At 39.8% G+C, this 23,710-nt stretch overlaps 1 protein-coding gene across 2 annotated transcripts in view; it reads right to left on the minus strand.

The window, feature by feature from the left end:
- Nucleotides 1–23,159, minus strand: part of usp10 (ubiquitin specific peptidase 10) — a 36,313-nt gene extending 13,154 nt beyond the window's left edge. For both annotated transcript variants that reach the window (XM_080415266.1, XM_080415265.1), the window contains exons 1-6: nucleotides 22,908–23,159; nucleotides 10,352–10,420; nucleotides 8,504–8,549; nucleotides 8,016–8,075; nucleotides 2,592–3,845; nucleotides 292–383 (exon numbers count right to left, since the gene is read on the minus strand). In XM_080415266.1, coding sequence (XP_080271392.1) covers nucleotides 292–383; nucleotides 2,592–3,845; nucleotides 8,016–8,075; nucleotides 8,504–8,549; nucleotides 10,352–10,420; nucleotides 22,908–22,928 — 1,542 coding nt within the window. In that variant the 5' untranslated portion in view covers nucleotides 22,929–23,159. The remainder of the gene's footprint in view (nucleotides 1–291; nucleotides 384–2,591; nucleotides 3,846–8,015; nucleotides 8,076–8,503; nucleotides 8,550–10,351; nucleotides 10,421–22,907) is intronic.
- Between the last annotated feature and the right edge of the window lie 551 nt (nucleotides 23,160–23,710).

The raw sequence follows: 23,710 nt of genomic DNA on the forward strand, positions 1-23,710 counted from the left end.
GCTGAGGAAAAACAACCAACTAAAATTCAAAATGTCACAGTATCCCTCTATGGCCCTTATTATCCACATGCTGCCGTCAACTAGTATGACATTTTGATATTATGATACTGTCCAAAATGTGAAAACTTGTGACTGGTTTCAGGTTTCATTTCAAATTGAGCAATGCAGATCTGGGCAAAATCGGCTTATGTTAGCCAGAATATAACAACCCAACTCATACAGCTATCGAAAGAGACAGAAATAAGCAAACAGGGAGTGAAATTTAAAAACAGGAAAAGAACAAAAGGATACAGCGTTGATATAGCACCAGTTTCCCTTGTTGATCAGTCCTCTTGGTTGTAAAGACACTGGTTTGTGTATCAACTTCACATTCTCAATAAGTTCTGGGGATTCAAACAAATACATAATTTTCCACAAAAGGTGTCACGCACATGCATAACTACGAAGAAGAAAAACAGCAACCTGTCATTGTGAATTGTGCAGGCATAGTGTCAATATGTGATTACATTTAGACAACACAAATGTTCCTTTTTCTGCTCCTGCAGCATATGACTGACACACGAGCCTCGTTGAGTCAGAATAAGGACATGTTGTACCACGCCTAGGAAGGGAGGCTATCACTGAAAACATAGCTCCCATGGTAACGTGGACACTTTAGACAACGGATAAAAACTGAACCTGAAACAGGAGGTTTCAAAAGAAAAGGCCATTATGTACACAGTGTGTGCGTTACGCAAGTATTCTCCAATTGGGATTTTCTTTTGTGCATTATCACCCAATACAAATACACAGTATCAGTATTTCAAAGTTTACGTGCCTTCAGTGAATGTCGATATAGTGCAGTCGGGTAAGCAAAAATGCCGTAATATTGATTTGAACCAATGCCAATAAAGGTCTTGCACTGACTAGGTGCAATCTCGCATTATTAATTGGAATGCTAATCCCTGGAATGCTATGAAACTTGTAATTGTTTTTTTTCTTTGTGTTGAATAGATGCAACACTGTCTTAGTGTTAAATAACGTCAATTGTAGAGTGTATCTTCCAATATTGATCAATGGTAAGTCAATGAAAGCATCCATGTAAAGTATAGAAAACTTTACATGGTGTTCGATAAATTGTGGTATTAAGACAGACCATGTTGCAAGGTCCAAGGACATCTAGACATTGCTGTAAATGTACAAGTTCAACCATTTGTGCTTACAGTAGGAAATCAAGTTGAAAGACAAGTTGCAGCTCTATAAATAACTTAACATGACTAAAAGGTACTTTGGGAAATAAACATATCCTATATACTTTGTCATAGGATAATATAACATATATAGCCAATCTACAAGCTCACAATGAGTTGCCATGCAACACATTGTGAGCTTGTAGATTTTTTTTGTTTTTCAAAATGTTTGAAAATTGGCCCAAAATGGGGACACATGAGCAAAGACTGGAATAGAACTGCTTTTACAACCTTTACAGCTGTGGACAATAAACAACCTGGTTGCTCACAGAACATACAAATCACAGATGATCCATAGTGTGATAACGGGAAGAAATATTGAATCGGACAGCTATTATTTATATATGCTTTTTTTCTTAAAAAAAAAAGAAGATGATTATTTTGAATTGTATCTGTGTGGACAGAACAGCAGGTGATGACCTGTCAACTACTCTCCAATAATATGAAAATAAGCCCATCCACTGAGTGCTACTTTAGAAAAGGCTCACAATAGAGGGTTAAAGCTAATTTATACTCTGTCACACAACACTTTCAACAAATGCAATGCTTTCCATAAATGCCAGACAAAAATTATGCATTTTCAACAGCAAAAAATCTCGAGTGACAACGTATAAATAGGCCTTCACAATACTCAACACTGTGGATGGGGTGGCAACAATGTGAAGGATGATATTTGGTCTGCAAAGTGGTGACCCTGTCCATCATCTTCAACAATTTGATTGTAACTGGGGGCAGCCAAGCCCTAATAGCATTTGAGGATTTAAATGCTGTAAAGGCTTGGCCTTCTGGTTTCCTTTGATCTATTGGCTGTGCCTTTTCTGCATTGCTTGAGGTTAGCATGAGATTTCCAAGTCTGTTCACACAGGCATTACCAGTAAAAAAGACTGGTGGTGAGGTAAGGTCATACATATGTGGCAAATGACTCAATATTTTCAACAAGTATTCTGCAATGTGCTACCGCCACCTAGTGTTCAATCAACCTGTTCATCAAAAGAATCATGTAAAAAGATCCATGGTCAAAACATCTAGCACTATAATCCTATCACATCTTAACAGTTTAAATTATATAATTAAAAACATTAATTATAAATGAAATTATAATAAATGTCTGTAAAAAAACATGTAATTTTATCAGGCATCCTCTCTTTGCTCTGCTTACACTTGGCATATATAAAGCCAGCTCTAGTATAGGTTGCACAGGTATAAGGGAATAACACGTCTCAATATTGCCACCAAGTGGAGGGTGAATAGTATATATCAACAAAGCATTAATAAACCCACCTTGCTGCCTGCCTTTAAACACTTCATGACAAAATACGTACTTAAGGTAAACTCTGGACTCTATTTATCTTTAAATTATACCTGCAAGTTTAGGGGCCATGGGATCTTCCGATACATGAACAGGGTTCTCTTTGACCTCCCCAGCCTTCTCGGGCTGCTCTGGCGCAGCGGGGGCTGGAGCCACAGCCTCCACAACATTCTTCACCTCCACAAAGGCCTGAGGGCCCCCGGGCAGAGGCCTGGAGTTGTGGAAGAGACTAGCCCATGATTTAGGGAGGTTGGCAGTAGGCGCGGCAGGCGGGGCCGGCGAATGAGCCTCCTCTGCCACCGCCGGCTGAGCCTCAGAGTCTGGAGAGGCCTGCTGGGCCTGTTCCCCAGTCTCACAGTCTTCTTTGTGTCCATCTGCACTGACGGCAGCATCAGGCTCTGCTAGTCCATTGGCCACCCCATTGTCCGCAGCCTCCTCCCCCTCATGTTCAGTAGTAGCAGTAGCAGTGGTGGCAGGGGGGCTGGCCACAGCAGCCGAGGGAGGAACAGGGGATTTGGGACAGGGGCTGTGCCCACCGCTACCCACAAGTTCAGGGCTCTTTGGAGCCAAATGCTCTGGCTGCTGATCTGCAGTCCTGGGCCCCTCTGTCATCCCACTGCTTTGAGAGGAGGATGAAGAGGAGGATGTCGCGTTGTTACCGTCTGATGAAGAGGCAGCGCCGCTTGTTAAGTCCAAAGAAGATTCATCAGGGCTATCACAAGTCCTCTGATTGACAGTGGATGTGGGGGCAAAATTAGCCGCTGCCACTGGAGCAGCTGATGTTGCCAAAGAGACACGGCCAGGGGAGGAAAGTTCAGCCCCTGACAACGCCTTGCCAATCATGTCCTCAGCACTGTGTTGTGGTGCACCGAGCGCATGTCCATTCACCAGCCCAGTCACAGGCGTTCCGTCTACCATTGCTCCACTGCTGCTGCTGCTGTGGTTGCTGCTGCTGCCAGCTGACCCCTCCAGGTAGTTGTAATATCCCGGTGGTCGCTTTTTCTTTTTCTTCCGCTCACGTTGCCCGAGGCTGCCAGGGCCCCCATCCATGTCCTGGTCCTGGCAGGCCTGATTGTCCATGGCAGAAGCCTCAGAGTCAGCGCCATCCAGCATGTTGAAGTCGGCACCATCGGGGACATCGGCATCGGTTGGTGAGGATGACTGCTGGGAAGCCTGGCAGCCCAAGATGAACTCTGGAGCCTGGGGGTTGAGGGTGCTGGAGACCTTGAATAAAGGATCCTTCACCCCGATGGACTCCGAGTTCATCACCTCGTCCACACCAAACTCAATGCGTTGGTAGTCTTCCCCTGTGAAGAAGAACATTTCAGTCAGGTAGAAGGAAAAGACCAAAATCCCCAAATGCCCTTCTGCGCCATGTACTGTGCATGATTCAATATAGAAACCTATAGTTGTGTTTGTTTTAAATCAGTGTTTCCAAATCAGTGTCGCTGTCCAACCTTTCCGGTAGCACAAGACTGTCCTCCATCAAGCTTTAAAATCCATGGAGGGCCTTAGGATGATTAAAAATAAACCTTGGGTGGCTCCTGGCTATGCAAAACTAGTTGAGAAACACTGATCAGCCAAATTCCAATAAATCAAGTTCACATGTATAAACAAAATATAACCATGGGCATATTTTCAACACCGTTTATGGAGCAAAACCAATGCAATGGGAATACATGCAGTGTTGTGAAAAGGTTTAAGCACACCCAATGAAAATGATGACTTTTCAAATTAAGAAAAGCCTAATACTTATTTAAACACTACTGATTGTTAAAGATGATCCAATTCAACAAACGGATAGTGGAAAAAGATACATGCAATCATTTAGTTAGCAGAAATTAAGAGAAATGCATTTTATTTAGTGGGAAAAATAGATACACCTCAAACATTTTTTGTATCTTTGCATCAGTCTCTTGCATTGATTCAGAGGAATTCTTGCCCACTCCTAATGTATTATACTTGAGGGGTTTCTTGCCTCAACATTACACCTAACCCCTCTGTTTCTATTGGGTTAATTGTTGTGAATTTGCCTTTTTTTGTGTCATTGACATATTGAAGGTCCACTTATGACTCAGCTTAAGCTATTTAATGGGTGGCCCAATATGTTCTCTGGTAGAGAGGAATTCCTGGATGATTTTATGATGGCAAGCTGATCAGTCATGAGTCAGCAAAGTACCCCAATCCATAAAGCTCCTTCCAGCATGCTGTACGAATGGTATATGGTTCTACCGTTTTAAAATGGTATACCCACTGTCCTACTGTGAATATACAGTAGGACACTTATCACTTTGTTTTATTTAATGCATGATTATATAATCCATTTTGTTAACGGTTTATTAATTGATCATCTCCTTGAACGGCGCATACAAAATAAAACTTGTTCAAAGGCAGTTTTAGGATTTAGGTTTAAGTTATTGACAAATAACTCAACCTTGGATTAATCATTTCAAAGCACATTGTCCCAATACTGCTGTTCTTCACCCTATTGTTGTCTGGCAAACTTCTGCCATATATTTATAGTAATCTTTTAGGCTTCCCCCTTAAAAAATTATCCATGTTGATCAGTCTCTTTCCGATGGTTAACTTGTGCACTTTAACAGACTCAGGTCAAAGTTGGCTGTAGATCCCTTGATGTACCCTGGGCTTCTTAACCACATGAACCCTGGTCTGGTGTCCCTATTTTAGGCAAATGTTTCACAAAATGTAAAAATGTAGGTGACATTTACTCCCTTTAAATATGGAGACATTTCTGACAAAGGAATGGTTGGGACTTCAGATGTAATGGAGTTGACTATGAAACCCCTCCCAGACACATTGGCACATTGACATGACTATATGAGGCAGGGGTAACCATAATAGCTTCTTTAATGATGCTCTAATTATTATCAACTCCTTTAACTTCTGGCATTTGATAGGATGAAGGTGTTCGATATGTACTTCGGTTTTAGGTAAAGGAAAAGTACGATTTTCCACAGTCATTTGTTGCATTAGAACTTGTCAATGGTGTTGAAATGAGGATTATGATTCTATAAGTCTAGCCAGTCCCACCAGAAAAACCTGATTATGCGGGGGTCCATTCCCTCCCCCCCACAAATAGCATAATTCCACGGGCAAAATACACGGGCTCGCATGATTTCATAAACCCTGCACACAGAAGCAAAACAAAACAAACCGTGGTGTGCCGTGAAAAAACAGTGCCCCGATGTGTGTGTGTGTGTGTGGGTGCACTGGCTACACCGGCTTTGTGCAGGGCAGACAGTGCAGCAGACAAGAGAGCTGAACTGTCAGACATGTAACCTAAATCAACCTGCTCTGTCAAAATCCAATTAACTTTCATAATGACAATTTCAAATGAATATTTATTTTACCTCATCCTTTCAGATTTGTTTTGTCCATCTTAGTCAACAAAACAAAGCCATTGTATTTTAATGTATTATTATTTAAATACTGGCGTTACACTGACTAAATTACTATCTTATTACCCTGAATATGACGCATATCATTACAGCCCATAAATACTAAGTAAATGTGATTCCTGCAGCAATAACAATTATGGTCCTATGAACTATTATTACTAATAACACTATTATTTTTGTATTATCCATACTTCAGTTATACAACTGAATTGTTCAAAATGTGCATGCTTCAAAATGTGCATGCTTAATTTACACAGATGTATTACTTAAAAATAGCTAAAGGAAAATATTATTGCTGCTAGTAATAATAGTTTATGGAATTATTATTGTTCTTGTTGAATAAATCACATTTAAATAAATATTTGTGGGCTGTAGTGACACGTCATTCAGAGTAACAAAATGTCATTCAGTCATACTGCAAAATGTAATATGCTTTAAAATTGCTTTTTTTCCTCTGTTGCACTGAATGACATGGATGAAGCACAAAATCCGATCAAAAAGTGATTTAAGTTTTTTAATATTTTCTGGGTACAATATATTGCCCAATTATTTATATGTTGCTGTAAAAACTAGCTCAATTATGCCATGGGTTGGGTGTTCACCTATTTTTTAGGATCGATTTCAACATTTTTAAAATACTTTTCTCATTAAAATTTTAGCCGTTGGATAAATAGTTTGCAATACAAATATTTCTAGGTCAAAAGGGGTACGAGTCGAGTTATTTAATATTACTTTGATGGCATCCGGAAAACAAATCTTTACGTCTCGTCTTTGACCTGTATATATGATTTAAGTGGTTAAATAAATTTTTATGATATTTATACATTTTGTTGGGGAATCCCCTGGAACCCCCTCAAGGACCCCTGGGAGTCCCCGGACACTAGCCTGGAAACCAGACGAATCTATCAGTACAAAAGCTATATTATTTGCCCTCGGCAGATCTGGCCCCGCTCGGTTGTAATTGGATTTCACTGTCCCCTAAGTTGTGGGGCACCGATCAGGGCCCAGTATGCAAATGTGGGGCGGGTTTATCAACAGATGCATTTTTTTTATCAGCCCCTTGGAAATGCAGGTTCCAAACAGAAATTCCAGACTAATATCTACACAGTGATTGTTCCAGTTCCGGCATTCGTCAGTTTCAATTTTAGCGAATTCCCGCAATTTCACCGCATAATTTCACATAAAACCCCTGCATATTCTATTGCATAATGAAGTTTTGCCCACATAATCAAGTATTTCTCTGGAGGGACTGTCTAACCTATGCCGAAAAACACAATTGGGTGTACTTTATTTTTCACAGCACTGTATGTCAAGCTTATTCTAAAAATGAGATTTTAATAACACACAAAATACCCTGAACATGATAAAGAACAGTAGCACACCATCTTAAAAAGCACATGTACTCTGTATCATTTGGTTACATGTTGCATGGCGGCTTTAACTTGGAAGCTATTAGGCAGTGAGAGGCGCCCAGTGAAAAAGTGAACAAAAAAAGGAAAACATTAGTAAGTGCAAGTCATGTAAAATCATCCAAGTGCTCTTCAATATGATGCAGCTGAGTGGTCATCCATAACCCTCAACTGCAAACCCTGAAGGACTGCAAGGTATGGTTAAGAGGGTATGAAGACAGCACGATTATTCATCTATCGGGATTAGATGGTCCTCTGTTAGTGTTTTATCATTGAAATTTCAATCCAAGGCGGCAAGTGCATTCATGGGTAGAATTTTAACAGTGCAAGACTAACCAGGTACATAGATGTTAGCAATCCTGTAAACCATCCCTATGCCCATTTAGTCGAATAGAGACGGATTGCTCAGTTCATTAAAAACATCTGTTAAACTCAGAACACTGCTGTGGAGCAAATGCATTAAATGCAAGAGAAGATAAGAGATACTTAACTGTTTAAGAGCATGCAAAGCCTTACAGATTGTACAAACAGGCAAGAGAGAGAGAATATAGTGGCAAGGTTTAGAAAGCCACCGGTTTTTAAAACCTGAGATTTTTCCAGCAAAATTACGACAGCTAATCAAGCCAAGGAGCGTCGGACCCAAACTCACCGCAAACCTGCCGTTTCACAGACTCCATAATGTAAGGTACAGCAGGAGTGCAGTAACTTCCTAAATGATCAATACAAATCAACGTGAGGATAAGTGTTATGAGCAAGATGACACCATCTTAAGGAGAGGCAGCCGATATTACACATTTTAAGTTGGTTGCGTGGGAACCAATACATGATAAGGCTGCATCGATGCATTCTAATACGTAATGAAGGGGGGGAAAAGACATCAGTCCTGAACTCTACAGATTATAGACAGAAGGGAAAAAAAAAAAAACATATGCCAAGCATCTCTGCCTGGCAGCGCAGATTAGCCTGCACTCAATTCAACTCAGGTATTCTGAGTGACTGTCATTATCATGTAAGAGCATGAATTTATTATGCCCACCAGACAGTGCACAGAAGTCTGATGCTGATGATTTTTTTCCAACAGTCTCATGAGATAGAAATGAGTAATCTGGGAATATAGTAAACAGCCAATGGACTTACCGGAAGACTGACTGACGCAGGAGACTTTGTCATTGAACGGCGGAAGCTGTGAGCAGATAAGAAAAAGGGATATTCTTGCATTGTAAAATTGTATATAACTGAATTTCAGTGTAGTGACTGATGCCGACTGTGTTGTTGCAACTAGACATTTTTGCACCAGCCTGCTCAATAACATCAGACAAAAGATGATCAGTGTCTTCCTCCAATTCAATATGACCATAATTCAGGTACCTAAATTGCACCTGAATAATTCTTATATTTCAACGAATCGACACGGAAACACTCAAATTGATTTTGTTTTATAATAGACTAAATCGATTAGTCTGATTAACCACTATTTTACTTTGTTGTACAATGGTGGCGCACAAACATAGTCGATCTAAAAGGCTCACAACATGACACGTTGTGTATGTAGAACGGCTATTTCCACTATATGTATACATTTTAAATGAATCATTAACACATTTACCGCCGGGCCCGTAGTTCTACGGGCCGTTAAATCCAACGGTTAAGCGCCAATCCCGTAGCCTACGGGCTGTGGTGCTTTTTCCTTTTTTTCGAATTTTTTTTTTTTTTTAATTTTCTAGGGGGACCATTTTCAGTGTAACACCACCCGATCTCGACCGGAAGTGCGATCACGTTTTTTGTTTCCCGTCTGCCTCCATTCTAAGTCGTACACAATAACCCCTGTAAAAGCCCCTGTAAACATGTAGTTTTTCATCCTCGCATTTCCCATGTTAACTTAAACGGTCAGAACTCAAACATGGCGGCTCCGTTTGACACGTGGTCTTCACTGGTAGAAGCAGTGAGATCTCCGCGATGTTTACAAACAGTGCACAGCTCAATCTTAAGGATTTTAACAAGATCTGTGGCGACGTGAAAAAAACAAAAAACAACAATAAAACGTTGGCACTGGTGAGTACATTATGAGATTAACCTCTGGCGGTCAATGTGTTAATCATAATCAAAAACATTTGGAATAATCGTGATATTGATTTGAAGTCATATCGTTCAGCCCTTTTCTCTAGCATTCACTTAAGTTTTTATTTTTTTATACCTGTAGGACTGGCCAATATATTATATCATGGTTAGATTTTGGATATTGTGATATGGCATAAGTATTTAGGTTCCTGGTTTTAAAGGCTGCATTACAGCAAAGTGATGCAATTCTCAAAACTTACCTCGACTCTAGCTGTTCTATCATTTGCCTTCACCCACTTTGTATTACATAGGCATTACTAATGATAATGTATGAAAGATCTTATTGAGTAAATATTTTGTAAAAGCACCAACAGTCATCCCCTCATTATAGATGGCATTATTTGGACACAAATATCATGTTATTAGATTTTGTCCATATGACCCAGCCCTAATTTAGTTTCAAATGTTATTTTACTTAACTTTGCTGACAGAGGACCAACTTGTAACTTTGCTTCAGACACTATTAAAATAAATGCATTATTTGTATCCATAAATATCCAGTTACATGCTAGTAAGACTTTATAAGCAATGCTATAGGAGGGAATGCCATTGGGGGGTTGGCTGCAGAGAAGGGATATTTTAATTTGGTGTGTTGACTATTTGAGGTCCCAAAAACAGATTCTCAGTTGGCCAAATATGTATTTGGCCAATGGGGTCTTGTGTTTGACACACCACAGATGAGCATGGGACAGAGAATGTACTCTAAGCCAACACAACAATTAAGCTATGGAACAATACATAAGAAATGGTAACGGTAGAACACTATTAATACTGTGGTTACTCGATAAGAACATTTTTACTGTCATGAAAAGAAGACTCGCTTTAACATGTGCATACTCTCATCTTCAACCCATTCCAACACCTTACCTCAACATAACATCGTGGAGTCACGAAGAACTGATTGATTTCATCAGGGCTGAATTCCCCGAAGATGTACTGTGGGAAGAAATAAACATTGTGTCAAGACGTACATTATTACATATGCCATTGTTATCTAGTTTGAATGAGACAAAATCAATTTTGTGGTACAACTTTAAAAAACTTGGAAACTGAAAAAAGGCTGCCATGAATAGCCTGTGACACCATGAAAATGCCACTGAAATATAAAACCACAGAGCTGGAGTTCCCTTTCCGACATGGAGTTATAAGAATTACACAGGAAGGCTGTGATGTCATATTTAGAACTAATTTAGAGGATGGTGCCATTTCAACTGTGGCCCGTGCAGGGTTCCACAGGGAGTGTCCATCATCAGCCTGCCAAGAATGCAACATTGGTTTGTATAAAAGTAACGGACAACATGGAGAAGTGATGAGTCATGCAGTATTAGGCAAAACAAAACATCTCCCAGCAGGCCACGATAGTCTAAAAGAGAAAACATGACTGGCCTAGAGGCCTTGTATTGTACTAGAGGTGCGCTCTTTCCCAGCTAAGCTATGTGTGCTAATAACAGCGTGTCTGCTACAGGCTAACATAGCTTGTTGAAACCACATCCTGATCCAACTTCACTTTTTTCCAGCCCAAATAGACAGACAACGTTTACACACACTGCTGTTAAATGAGCTACATTGCACAGGGGTGCCAACACTTTCTTGACTTGAGAGCTACTTTTGAAATTACCAGCTCAACAAGATCTACCCGCCAACAAAATCATTATCCCATTGCTGAAAATACGTAAAATATTTACCCAAGGGTGCTTTGGAATAGCGGCGCTGATGTTACATATAAGACAAACGCACTTGTAATGGGAAATAAATAGTCTTCCTCCCATTCTGTATGGAAGTGGTAGGTTTTAGGGTTCTTTGCCTCGCACATTTTTATATAACTTTATAATGCTACTGACGTTTGCGCGCAACACAAACAAAGCATTGCAGTCGGGGTTTGCCTACTTTAAAAGCCATCAAGGGAGCAGACGGGCCCTTCTTGACATCAATCAAGTCACCTTAATTCAAGTGGCAGATGCCAAAAAGGAGGAGTTTTGTAATTTTTGTTAATGAATTTTTGTTTTTATATTTTAATTATAATTTTTTAGGGGAATGTTATGTGTTCTACCTGCACAGCCTTTGTGATCTACTGGTAGATCGCAATCTACCTTTTGGGCACCGTTGAGCTACAACAATGAGTCTAAGCAAGGCATTGTGGTGTTGGAAATGTAGACTAACAGTGCAGTACGAGTCATTTCAATGTAGATTTACAAAGACGGACGCTACCATGCTATGGGGGCTCCATTACATTTCCGCCACGTCAGCTGAACTTTTTACAACGAAGAAGAAATTTAGCGGAACTTATGTCGTTTATAAATCAAGTCATTACAACACGATAACGTGGTTAATACTTATATAATTATATAATTTTTTTAGGGAATTACGGAAATATTAACGCAACTCGGTCACTAAGTGATGGAGTACAGACATTACCGCAAGTGACTGCAAAGAGATAGTGCAAAATGATTAGCTTACGCATGTGCTGTGCACATTTGAGTGTTTCCGGTCAAAAATGCGCAATGTGATGTTGCACAATCATTTAGTGCATCAAATATGGGCCAAAAAGCTAATAAAAATGTATGCTGAACAATTTAAAGTAGACTATGCAATGGCTAGAGGCATGATGAATTTTTGGGTTAAATTGTTTTGGAAATTGGACTATTCTGCTTGAACGAAGCTCAACAAAGAATGCAGATAAAAATAAAAAGTAGAACTACTAGGGGATTGTAATAATAGAGATATGGCTGCAACCATCTATTATGTTCTCAGAAATTATTCTATCGATTATGGCAGTGGCAGGAGGTAGAGTGGCCGCTTGGGAATCCGAAGGTTCCTTGGGTAAGACACAGAACCTGCTCCCGATGAGCAGGTTGGTGTCTTGTGTGGTTTCCTCTTCTGTAGCTGTGTGAATGTGTGTGAGAAAGGGTGAATGTAATGCACATTGTGAAGCGCTTTGGATTAAAGCGCTATATAAATGCACCATTTACATTTATTTATTTTATAACAATTTTTTCCGATTAACGAGAACCGTATTTTTATGCATTTAAACGGTTACGGAACAAATGCATTTGCTTAAGCACTATGTTATACTTCATCGCTATTTTCACTATCTTTGAATTTTCTGTTTTTGTTTTTGGCCCAATGACATGCGCAAAATTGGGATGATGATTAGTAATCGATTTAATTAAATCTATTTTATATAACTGATTAGGTTAGATTAACTGTATATTCATGAAATGGTAAACCTTAAGTTGGAGGGGACAAATAATAAATGAAATGCCAACTTATTTTTATTAACACTAATTTTGGTTGCAGTCTAGAGCCCTCCTCAGGTAGGTCTACAGTAGACCGGTTTCACTTGACCGCAGGTTTTTTCTACTAGTCCCGGGCAATCGGGCAACCGTTAATGTTGAACCATGACAGCAGATATACATTTAAGCCAATTGCTGTGATCTTGAAAGTAATTGAGCCAATTGCTGTGATCTTGAAAGTAATTGCTTCTATGTTTTTAAACATTTTAAAGAAAGGACCACTTCAGACTGTTGCTAATATTGATGCTCCTTCAGTTTTACAAGCATGAGCCATTCTATAGTAAATTAGTCTAAGCTAGACCTTTTGTGACCCTAAAATCCCATGGACTCAAACAGGGATTACCTCTTGCTAACAAGTTTCTCACTGACTTGTTGGATGTGCACAACAGTCAGACATTCTAATCATCAACTTACAAAGCATTAGTAATTTTTTGCTTACCGCACTGAACCTCGTTATATTTAACCAAATTAATAGTGAAACAAAGGGCTGTCATTATATAAATCAGTGTCGCTACTTTAAATATGAACAATATGCATTAGTAAATCAAGAATTACAAAAGGGATTAGCCCAAATGAGGGAAAGTAAATAGCACAGCTGGCAAGGCAAGACCTTTGCAGTGGAATACTACTCCATTCCTGTACTTATTACTTAGTATACTTAGTATTTCCTCCTCATTGCTTTGTGAAGATAACCTGCTTTTCCCCCCACTGGCTATAATTAACTTAATCCCAGTTGCACTGGGTAGTCTTGTTGTTGCTACAAAGTGAAAGTGAAAGTGCCTTCAAATTTCATCCAACCTATTTTGGCTTAAGGAATATCAGTCAATAGTGCCCATTCAAAAGGTACATGCTAAATGTATTCTCTATGGAAAAAAAGATGCATAATATCAAAAATCTTCTATTTTAAATTAACTAATCACACTTTTTCCAGACGCAAAAGAAAAAAACATGTTGGTGATGTGTAGTGGTGATTGCCTAGACTCTAGAGCAATGGAGAAAAGGTGAAATGAACTCACTAGTCACACAGTTAATCCTCCCAGCGCATTAAACAGTGGGACATGAAAAGGGAGGTACAGAGAAAAGAAAGTGCAACTCAAGCATATGTAACTCTTTGCAAACGAGGACCCACACCAGGGCCCACATTGCTGAAATGGCACTACAAGCGACAAACAGCCAGCTATAATCCAACGGCCTCAGGACGGCTAATACAATCACAACAGAAAGAATGTCCCTTTGCCTCTTTCTGCAGGCATGCCACACGTACCACACTAAGCTTCCCTTGCTGTTCGTTTGGACTGAGGATTACCACAAATTAGCCATCTGTATTATTTCAACACACTCCAGTGACGACACCACATACACACACGCACAGAGAGAACGGGGCTAGGTGGGCCTAGCATAATAAAGTGATAATAAAATAAAGAATAACGGTTAGGCTAGACAGACAAGGAGCTGCATTACCCATTGATGATTGCGTTGACACCTACACAGGGCCAAGTTTTCATTTTCCGATAATAATGAAACTATGGTATAATGGCAATAATACACTGGAGGTCAGACTCAGGCAATTCTGTGTAATAATGGCACTTAGGCTTGTGCCGATGGGCGATGCGATCGCACATCGGCATTAGGGCTCATCTACGAAATGTCTACAGGGGAACGATGTACACTTGATTACCTCTAACGGCATGACGTCACCCCGCAGGGCTTCAGACTTCTTTGTTGGTTGCACCGGTGCGCTTTACTCTTTCATATAGGTGTACCAGCATATCATTTAGGTGCACTCGCACAGACAAAACTGATAAATGTAAGGTGCACTAGTGTGACCAATGTAACATTATTTGTTGCACTGGACAGATATTTGGCTGCATCATGTATGCCCAAAATGGGTGCACTCTGGAGCCTGGTGTCTTCAAAACAGTCAGCTCGTGTGCACTGACACACACAGATTTACAATAGGGGTGGGTCGATTCACTTATCTCCCGATTGGGTGCCAATTCAATTTATATTGCGATTCTTGCAATACAACGATTATTGTACACAACAGTACAAAACAGTCATCAAGCTGCCAGAAAAAAACAGTACAGTCATTTAAAAAAGATGTGCTGCAGCACTAGGCTATTTTAGCCTTTAACATCCTTCAATATGAAATTGTACTTCATAACTGTCCTTTTAAACCTGTACTTGACTCACTGACTCAATATAAAAGTGGTAAATAAAACTTAACAAGAAATGACAGTCATATTATCCCAGCTTGTGCCAATAAAAGTACTGTCAAGACTCTTGCATCTTACTAAAGCAAAAATATATATATACATATACAACAGTTAAATTAAGGTGCCTTTCACATCTAAAGCTCAGTAGTGGATATCTCTTACAGGCACAAACATCCAACATCTAACTGTGTAAACTAAATTCAAAGCAATAACAGGCTTTGGGGATGCAAATGATCAATTAATTTATTCGATTAATTGATAAGCGGCTTGTTTTAGGATCAAAAGGAAAATAATTGGCCCGAAAATGAGTAAAGACTTGAAAAACGACTGAAAACCGAATACTAAAACACTTTCTGTCATGACTCTGTAGTGTGTTTACTAACCTAAAGGTCACTGTTGTCCAACCAGCTATGTCACGTAAACGCTGCAATAGTTGTATAGTCGTTTACTTTATGTTTATTTAGATAGACGGGACAATTAATGCACATTATGAACATTCAAAACATGAATGTGAATTCAATCAGCTGATCATAATCTCATGTAAACATGTCGGATTTAGCTACAAGCAAATTTCCATCCGTTTTCTCCACAACACATTGCGTGCCAATCGCGTAGTTCTACGCAAACCTAAATAATTGCGCAGCGTGCCAGTCGCGTAGATCTACGCTGTTTGTTTTTTATTTATTTTCGCAGTGACACATTTCATTGTAGCACACCGGAAACGGAAATGAATGTCAATCGAAGATTTTCGTTCCCGTCCGCCGCCGCTCTAAAGCTTCCGCTAATCCACCATTATCTTGGTGTTGTTTTTCTCCGCGCTGAACGCTGTTTAATAGAAACTGCGACTACTGCAAAATGGAATGTCGCCGATTGAAAATGTCTTCTCTGGGCCACTCACACAGCTACCCTGTGTGTCTACAAACAGCACTGGTGAGTACATTATGATATTAAACTCTGGCATGGAATGTGTTAAAATACTATACAAACATAACAAATACAGAAGAAAACATGTAACTACCTAAAAAAATAATTTAAGAATACCATACCAAGTTTAAGCCTAAACCTAAATACCTACTATAAAGTAAAATACCTAAAACAAAATAAATAATATTTTTGTTGTCTGACGCCTGTCATGCTTGCTTGTTTGTTGTCGTCTGGCATTGAATCGTGCCTTCAGCCCTTCACATCGGCAGATACAAATAATCAGATCCTTTTAATCGGGGTAGCCGTGCAGCAGTTTTTCAGTCCTGTTATCAACGTGGAATATGTTTGAACCGGCGTGCCAGTTTGTGTGCGTGCACGCCCGGCTCAACGTATACTACACACAGGCCCATGGTGGCTTTGTGTAAACATCTGTCCACTGTTTTTCTGTCATGTTATGAACGTGGAATGATGTTTTAGCCGTAGAGTTATAATATGGGTTTTAGCTCGTTATAAAGACGAGAGGCTTGTGTCACAGTGCACGCGCTACTCAGCGGCTATACACACACACACACACACACACACACACACACACACACACACACACACACACGGGTAACGGGAACGCTCGCTCCAAAACACACTCGCCTCCATTTCACTGAGGTTACATATAGGAATACCTGGTGGCGACCGGGGCGAGTGTGTTTTGGGCCTCGGTCAACATCGCTGTTCCAAAGACTGTCATGTCACATGTCCACTGCTTCTGCTGGCTGTGACTACATAACGTAGGTCCTAGTCCTGGGCTGGCAGATAGCCACATAGACGGTGGGAAATCAGCACCGCGGAATCTAATGTTTTTTTTCTTTAAAAAGTTCAATTTACTGAAAATCGATACATTTAATCAGGTTAGATATATATTGCATAATTAGGCTGCAACTTTTGATTACTTTGAGGGACATATATATATATTATCCTATAATAACATATATAATAGCAGTTAACCCCCCCTTACCGGTCCACTAACATTTTATAAACCAGGGGTTCCCAACCTTTCTGTGGCAACAGAAAGGTTGGGAACCCCTGGGTAGAGCACACAAGCCAAGTGAGCAGCACAGCTCGAGCTCCAAGTCTCATTATTAACCCCCCCCCCCCGGGTCCCAATGTTGGAATTAAAATTGTGCTCCAGGAGCTTCAATGTCCAAAAAAAGGTTTGAATGTCAGCCTAGACAGACAGATATTAATTTGTTCCCGGATAAACTCCAGTGTCTTTTCAGCTGTGAATTCTACCAAACCATCCGCAGTAACCACGTTCAGCAGTCGAGTTTCATCCATGTTTTGACGCGGTACATTATAAGTAGCAAGGTCGCCCATGGTGCCACTTCAGTGCATGGTGAAACTTCAGTTGCACCTATTGGTCAGCTGCCATATAAACCCTGGAGGAAGACACGGTAGCTGACCAATCAATGGCAGCTTATTATTGTATTCTTGCTCTGTAAAGCACTTTGAGCTGCATTTCATGTCATGAAAGGTGCTATACAAATAAAGTTTATTATTATTATTAAAGTTTATTATTATCACCTTCTGTCCTTTTTTTCACCCCCCGCCCCCCCCGGCCAAATAAAGGCTGGGTATGTTATAATAAGTGATAATAGCCAATGACGATCGTATTGTGTATGGACAATGACAGACAATTGCAGGAACCTTTGCCAATATAATGGCAATCTTTGGGCAGTTTAACAATAATAACCAGCCTAGTCTGCTACGGTAAAGACGGCTGTGCCGACATTTTGCCGACCCCCTCCACCCCAATCTCAGTTAATGCCAACAGGATCATCTCAAAATAGAGACGATTGCCCAACCTCACTACGCAAGTGTCTTATAACGTGAGGGAGTTTTAGAGAACTAGAGGGAAGAGTTAAAGAGTGTAATGGGAGAAAATATGTAAAACATTTATTTCGTTTTTAACTACCCACAGCAGCTTTACTTTAGTTTCAAGAAACAGCACTGCTCAAAACTGATCCATAGAGTGATAAACTGGCCATCCAAACGCCAAATACAACCTAATAATAACCATATCAAAATACAATCATCATCTAAAAACTGGTTTGCTTCCAAATTATTAATGACATAGTGGATAATAGACAGGGGACAAAGCCAGGCCTACTCTGCTGGTTCTCTCATAGTGGAATGCCAGGCATTATTAATGGACAACTTGGCCGAGTGTGAAAATGCGGCAGCGCCACTACAAATAAGGTCAGACACGTTTTGAATAAATCTCTGGAGCATGCCTGTGCCTGTGCTTTGCATTCACTATAAAAGACAAGGAGCTTTGGTGAGGTAACACGGTGACATACACAAAATCTAAGCTGAAAGAGCTCATATAATTTGTTTCAGTTTAAAAGAAGAATTGTCTCAATTATGTCTGTAGCACCACTCAAAGACTAAGCTTTCAATCCTCTGGTGCAGAAACACTCTACAGTAGTTTGACCAATTACAGGCCACACACTGTGCGTGTTGCTATTTCAATTGTGCCAAGTCAAAACACAGCCTATCAGGTTTAAGTGTGCTGGTAAAAAAGAATCTCTTAACCCTGGAACACACCTTTTAGTTTTCTCTGTGAATCTACAGGTGATCAAAATAAGTATTTTGATGTGATCATCAAAACAAGTTTGAAAAACACAACATACAACCATATACCCTTGGTTTCATCCCTTAATGTTTGTTTTTAGGATGTCCAGAAAAATCCTAACACCTGTGCAAAGCGGTTTTCAGCTTTTTAAAACCCTCCCCAATGGCAACAAAACCTAAAAAGCCTCTCTAAAGGCTATGGGGAATAACTGCTGATAACATGGTACAAAAGTAACTTTCTCGTGCTGTGTGAAGGGTTCAGTCTCTTAGTAATGTGTCTTTTTAGAGAAGCATGGATGTTTGAAAAGTGCAATATTTTATAATTGAAGAACATTAAATGTTAAACTTCTACTGCAAATAGCTGCAATAACCCATCTTAGTCATAAAACTAGCTTATTAAGTCTGAGATATGTAAGGCGTGAGCAGGCATGCAAACAGCCCAGAGGTGAAAAAGGTGACAACATGTTGTTTTCTTTCGGGTCAGGTGTCACACAATTGCCCTATTTGGGTTCAAAAAGGTGACTGTAGCTGAAAAGTGACACTTTTGCATGTCTGCGTGAGGAACAAGACATTAGCTACAACATTCCCTATCATGGTCCTACCACCATTCATAATTCATGCCATACAATGGCCTGGAAGCTGAAGAACACATGACCAGCGAGTGAAAAGAGCCACCTCACAATGAGTCAGTAATGCCAAGCTAACTGTGCTACATGACAGAGTTCACACAAGTGGTTAATGTTCAGTCTCAGAGAGATAGGCCTAATATGCAAGGTTTCACACTTGCACAGACATGACAAGACACTGCATTCATACTGAGCAAAAACCTGAGCAACAGGATGTAGTATTGGCACAGCACAGGTTTACAGGTGTTGTAAAACAGTGGGTGAAATGCTTTTTTGTTATTTCCATAAAAAGAGAAGGGGGAGAAGATGGGGGGGAGCAAGGGGAAGAGATAAATGAAAAACAATAAAGCTGTGCTTCTGATGTTTCCCATTTTCCTCTGCCATGAAACATGGCCCGACAACATAGTGGTTGAAAGCAAATGCAAATAATTAAATACTATCTGGTCAAACCTGCTCCTCCCACACTACGCTACGACACCATCTTCACACAGAATAATGGACAAAACTAAGTCACACTCACAGTTTACACAAAAAATGGAAACTGGATTTCTACTACCACCAAGTAGGACAAAAATAGTTTGGGCAATTAGTGAGAGCTAAAAGAATTAGGCTGGCAAAACATTGCTTATGTTGGCTTGTTAGCTAGCAAGTAAACTTGAGTTATACCAATCTTATGTGCAACTTGCTGGCCTAATAAGTGATCATTAGCCAGTTGTCCACTAAATAACGAAAAGGTACTAGCATGTCTCACATTAACATTAATCATCATGCATTAGATTTGAAGCATCTCAGAACAGCAGTGCAGTTTGTTTTAGAGCGTCAAAAAAAGAAGCACTCTTCTCAGACGTTCACACAGACAGATAGTAAAATGCAGTGTATTGTTAGGACTACTAATTAAAGGTAGGGTAAGTGATATTTTTTGGTTAAAACAAAAAGTATTTTTTTAAAAGGTTAAAATACTATATTCTGATAGTAATCATTGCTATAGAGTGTTTTTTCAGTAACAGATGTCTCCCTGTCTCTCCAGCTCTTTAATAAACAGAAAATACATTTTTCGGTAGGTGTCAAAATCTCAGCCAATCAGGAGAAAGTACCAATTTTTAAGCTTAATTTGTATAGTTTTCAGTTCAAATTTTGCATGCTCATTTCTTAGTGTCATCACTTCCAATTTCACTTGTTTATCTGTGTCCTGATTGAGTTCTCTGTCCTGGTTGGATAAAATTGGAAATGAAACTACAAAAAAAAAAAAAAAAACTACAAAATACATTTTCTGTTTTATAAAGAGCTGGAGAGACATGGAGACTCTTTATATGGACAGGACACCCTATAGTAACGAGTACTATCAGAACATATACCCATTTTGCAATTATTTGAAACTTTGCAAATCACTTACACTACCTTTAATTATATATTATGACGTTTAAAATAAATTATGCACAAATTATTTGATCATACAATGTCCCCAGGATTAAGACAGAGGTGGCAATTCTGGCAGAACACATTTGCCTTTCAGAATTAACCTGAAAATGATCAATCTACTTCCAAAGCCCCAAATGATCACTTTTGGAGTCCAACTGAGTCCCTTAACAGAATCTGTCACTGACATGTTGATGTTTTATATCAGACACTGTCAATGTACTCCATTTGCAATGTATCAATTTTGTTTAACTATCGACACAAAGATACTGTTGTGGCAGTTATTTGTTTTTCAACAAACTATACAGCTCATTACAGTTGTGACAAATTAAACTCAACCAAAAATGTGCCATTTACATGTCCTTAAATATGTATGTTTGATGAAGTCATACATTTAAATGTCATTAACATTATTCTGTGTTTTTCAACATGAGGTACAGTAACCTATCAAATCACACACACACACGTTTATTTCATCATACTCGAGGTCAAACATGACTTAACTTTATCAATCAATGGAAACAGTGCAACATAGTATGCAGAACAAGCAGCCCCGACTAGCTTCAGTAGAGCGGTGCCGTTCATTTATTTAATAGCATTTAACCAGTATATTGCAGCATGTGACCATGCTAAGTGAGCTGCACTTATCCGATCTCCAAAATGAAAGCAAACTGGCAGACTGTCTGTTTCAATTGAGTAGATTCCGTCTCCATTTTAACGCATTGAAGTAGAGTTTAAACTTCGTAAATAATCGGGAACTCCCGAACTCGCACACTTGACTTCCATGTGTGCAAAGCACAAATCAGAAATGGGCCTGGTTTCCACATGACAGCTCGGTTCCTTGGATATAACACCGACCAGCTAAGCTACAACAGCCAATACAAGCGTCCACGTTACACGTGGAAGTATATGCAACGGCAATCCAGCACAATAACAGCTGTCAGAATCATCTCAAGAGGCAATAAACGTGCCCTTCTCAGAGAAGGCCCACACTGTCGCATTTCATCTACTAGCTAGCTACCCTAGTTAGCTTGGCTGCTAGGACAGCAGTCATACCACCTGCCAGAAGCTGCTTGCTAGCTAGCTACTCGGCTAGCCAAATGCTAACATCTCAGAATATAAGAATGACAAATCACCATGTAAAACCCACGCGTAAGAAACTCTGAACACATTCCACAACACTGTTATCACAAAACGATCGTACATCCATGCGGGAAGCAGCCTTAGAACTCATGTCCTCATGGTGATTGTAATAAAAACATCTTGTTGAAGGCCTCTGTGGGCCATCATCATGGACAGACAGAAACACGCAGCCACTTGAACAACGTTATGTCAGCTCACTGTTATGTTAAGTCACACACACAGGTGCAAAACAAATGACACTTGTTGGGCTCTCATGTCAGTCAGAGTGATCGTGTTTAGTAGATTGTGTGGTAACTGGACATGACTTTGATTAAACATCCAGAATAAACGGCTGGGTTGCATTGAATGGATGGATGGAGGAAGGCCAGTGTTGCCATACGTTGTGAGAGAAACAAGAAAACAAGCCCAAAAGAAGCAACATGAGCCACATGAGCACTTTAAACCAATATGCATCGGTTATTTGAAAATAGCCGATCTACAAGCTCACAACGCGTCGCGATTGTGAGCTTGTAGATCTGCTATTTTCAAAACGTGGAATATTTTTGGAATATTTTTTTTAAACATTCTAAACACAAATGCTCCCTGGCCACAAAACATTTATGAAATTATTTGAGAACCACTAGTTTAATAAAAAAAAACTATTAGAACATTTGGAAGCGAAGCCTAAAAAAGCAAGTACACGTTAGAAACCAGCCCCCCAAACAAATCGCAACCACCAATTTTTACAAGCAACTTTACAGAAAAATAAGCCTAAAGTGGCTTATAACAAGCCGACATGGCAACAATGAGGCCTGCTTGCCCCCCAGTCCCCATGCTGCTTAGCCTGGAGTTTCAATGGGGGCTTCAAACAGGCTTAGGGAAGCATTAACGACAAGTTACTTTACACATGGACCGTGTCACTCGACCAAAACAATGCGTTTTCAATTAAATGTGGCTATTTTTGTACGAATTAAACCTTAGCGAACACTTTAAGTATTTTTTCCCCCAATGACACGACCAGCTTGATTTTTTTGCAAACAAGTCGTTATAAAAACATAATATGAACCGTTATATGAACTATAGCTGTTGTTAGACATCGTTCTCGTTCTATTCGCTGTAAAACGAGTTGACAGTTGACACATTATTGAGGCTTTTGGCTGAGTTCTTGTGCAAGCTAATGATAGCCCACTAAGCTAGCTACCTGGTTACTGTGAGAAGCCATGCTCCCGGTGGTGAGACTCGTTCTCTCTCTCCTTTTCCACCTAAAAAGGATGAAAACTCTCCCGTCGTAGGTGTTGTAATGTCAATTACAAAAAAGGTCGTCCTACTTCGACATCATTTCCATCGTTTTCCCCCCCACCGACAACAAGGTCCCGACAGTTCGTATTTTTAGATCCTTCTACTTGTGTTCAGCAGATCATGCTGCTCCCCTTGCCGTCGCCGCCATTTCTGTCTCGCATCTTCCTCACTGGTAGAGCAGCAGCAGCGCCAGGCCGATAGTAGAGACAGCGCGTGGAAAAACTACTTCCACTCTGCAACTTCACAGTAAAAGTCACGAGCGGTGGACGAAGTACTCACATGTTGTAAAAGCATCAATATGTAGAAATACTCCGTTACAAGTGAAAGTACCAGTCCAGTATTCAAAATGTACTTGAGTAAAAGTATTGGCATCAAAACATACTTAAGTAAAAGTACTTATTATGCACAATGTCCCATTTCACAAGTTTCCAAATCCTTTGGAAATAGCAGATCTACAAGCTCACAACGCATCGCAATTTGGTTAATTTAAAATAGCCAAAGTATATAGTATTGTAAAAAATACCTCAAAAGTACTTAAGTACAGTACTTGAGTAAATGTACTTAGTTACTTTCCACCACTGAAAGTCAACCATACTAATAATAACCCACATGACTTCAATTTCAACTTCAAGGACCCCCAGTGGAGAAACGCCCCAGTTTGGTCGGTGGTTCTCAAATATTTTCATGGTGCGGACCCCCATCTGA

The sequence above is a fragment of the Gymnoscopelus braueri genome (assembly GCF_963280865.1).
Source record: "Gymnoscopelus braueri genome assembly, chromosome: 1".
Classification (NCBI taxonomy): domain Eukaryota; kingdom Metazoa; phylum Chordata; class Actinopteri; order Myctophiformes; family Myctophidae; genus Gymnoscopelus; species Gymnoscopelus braueri.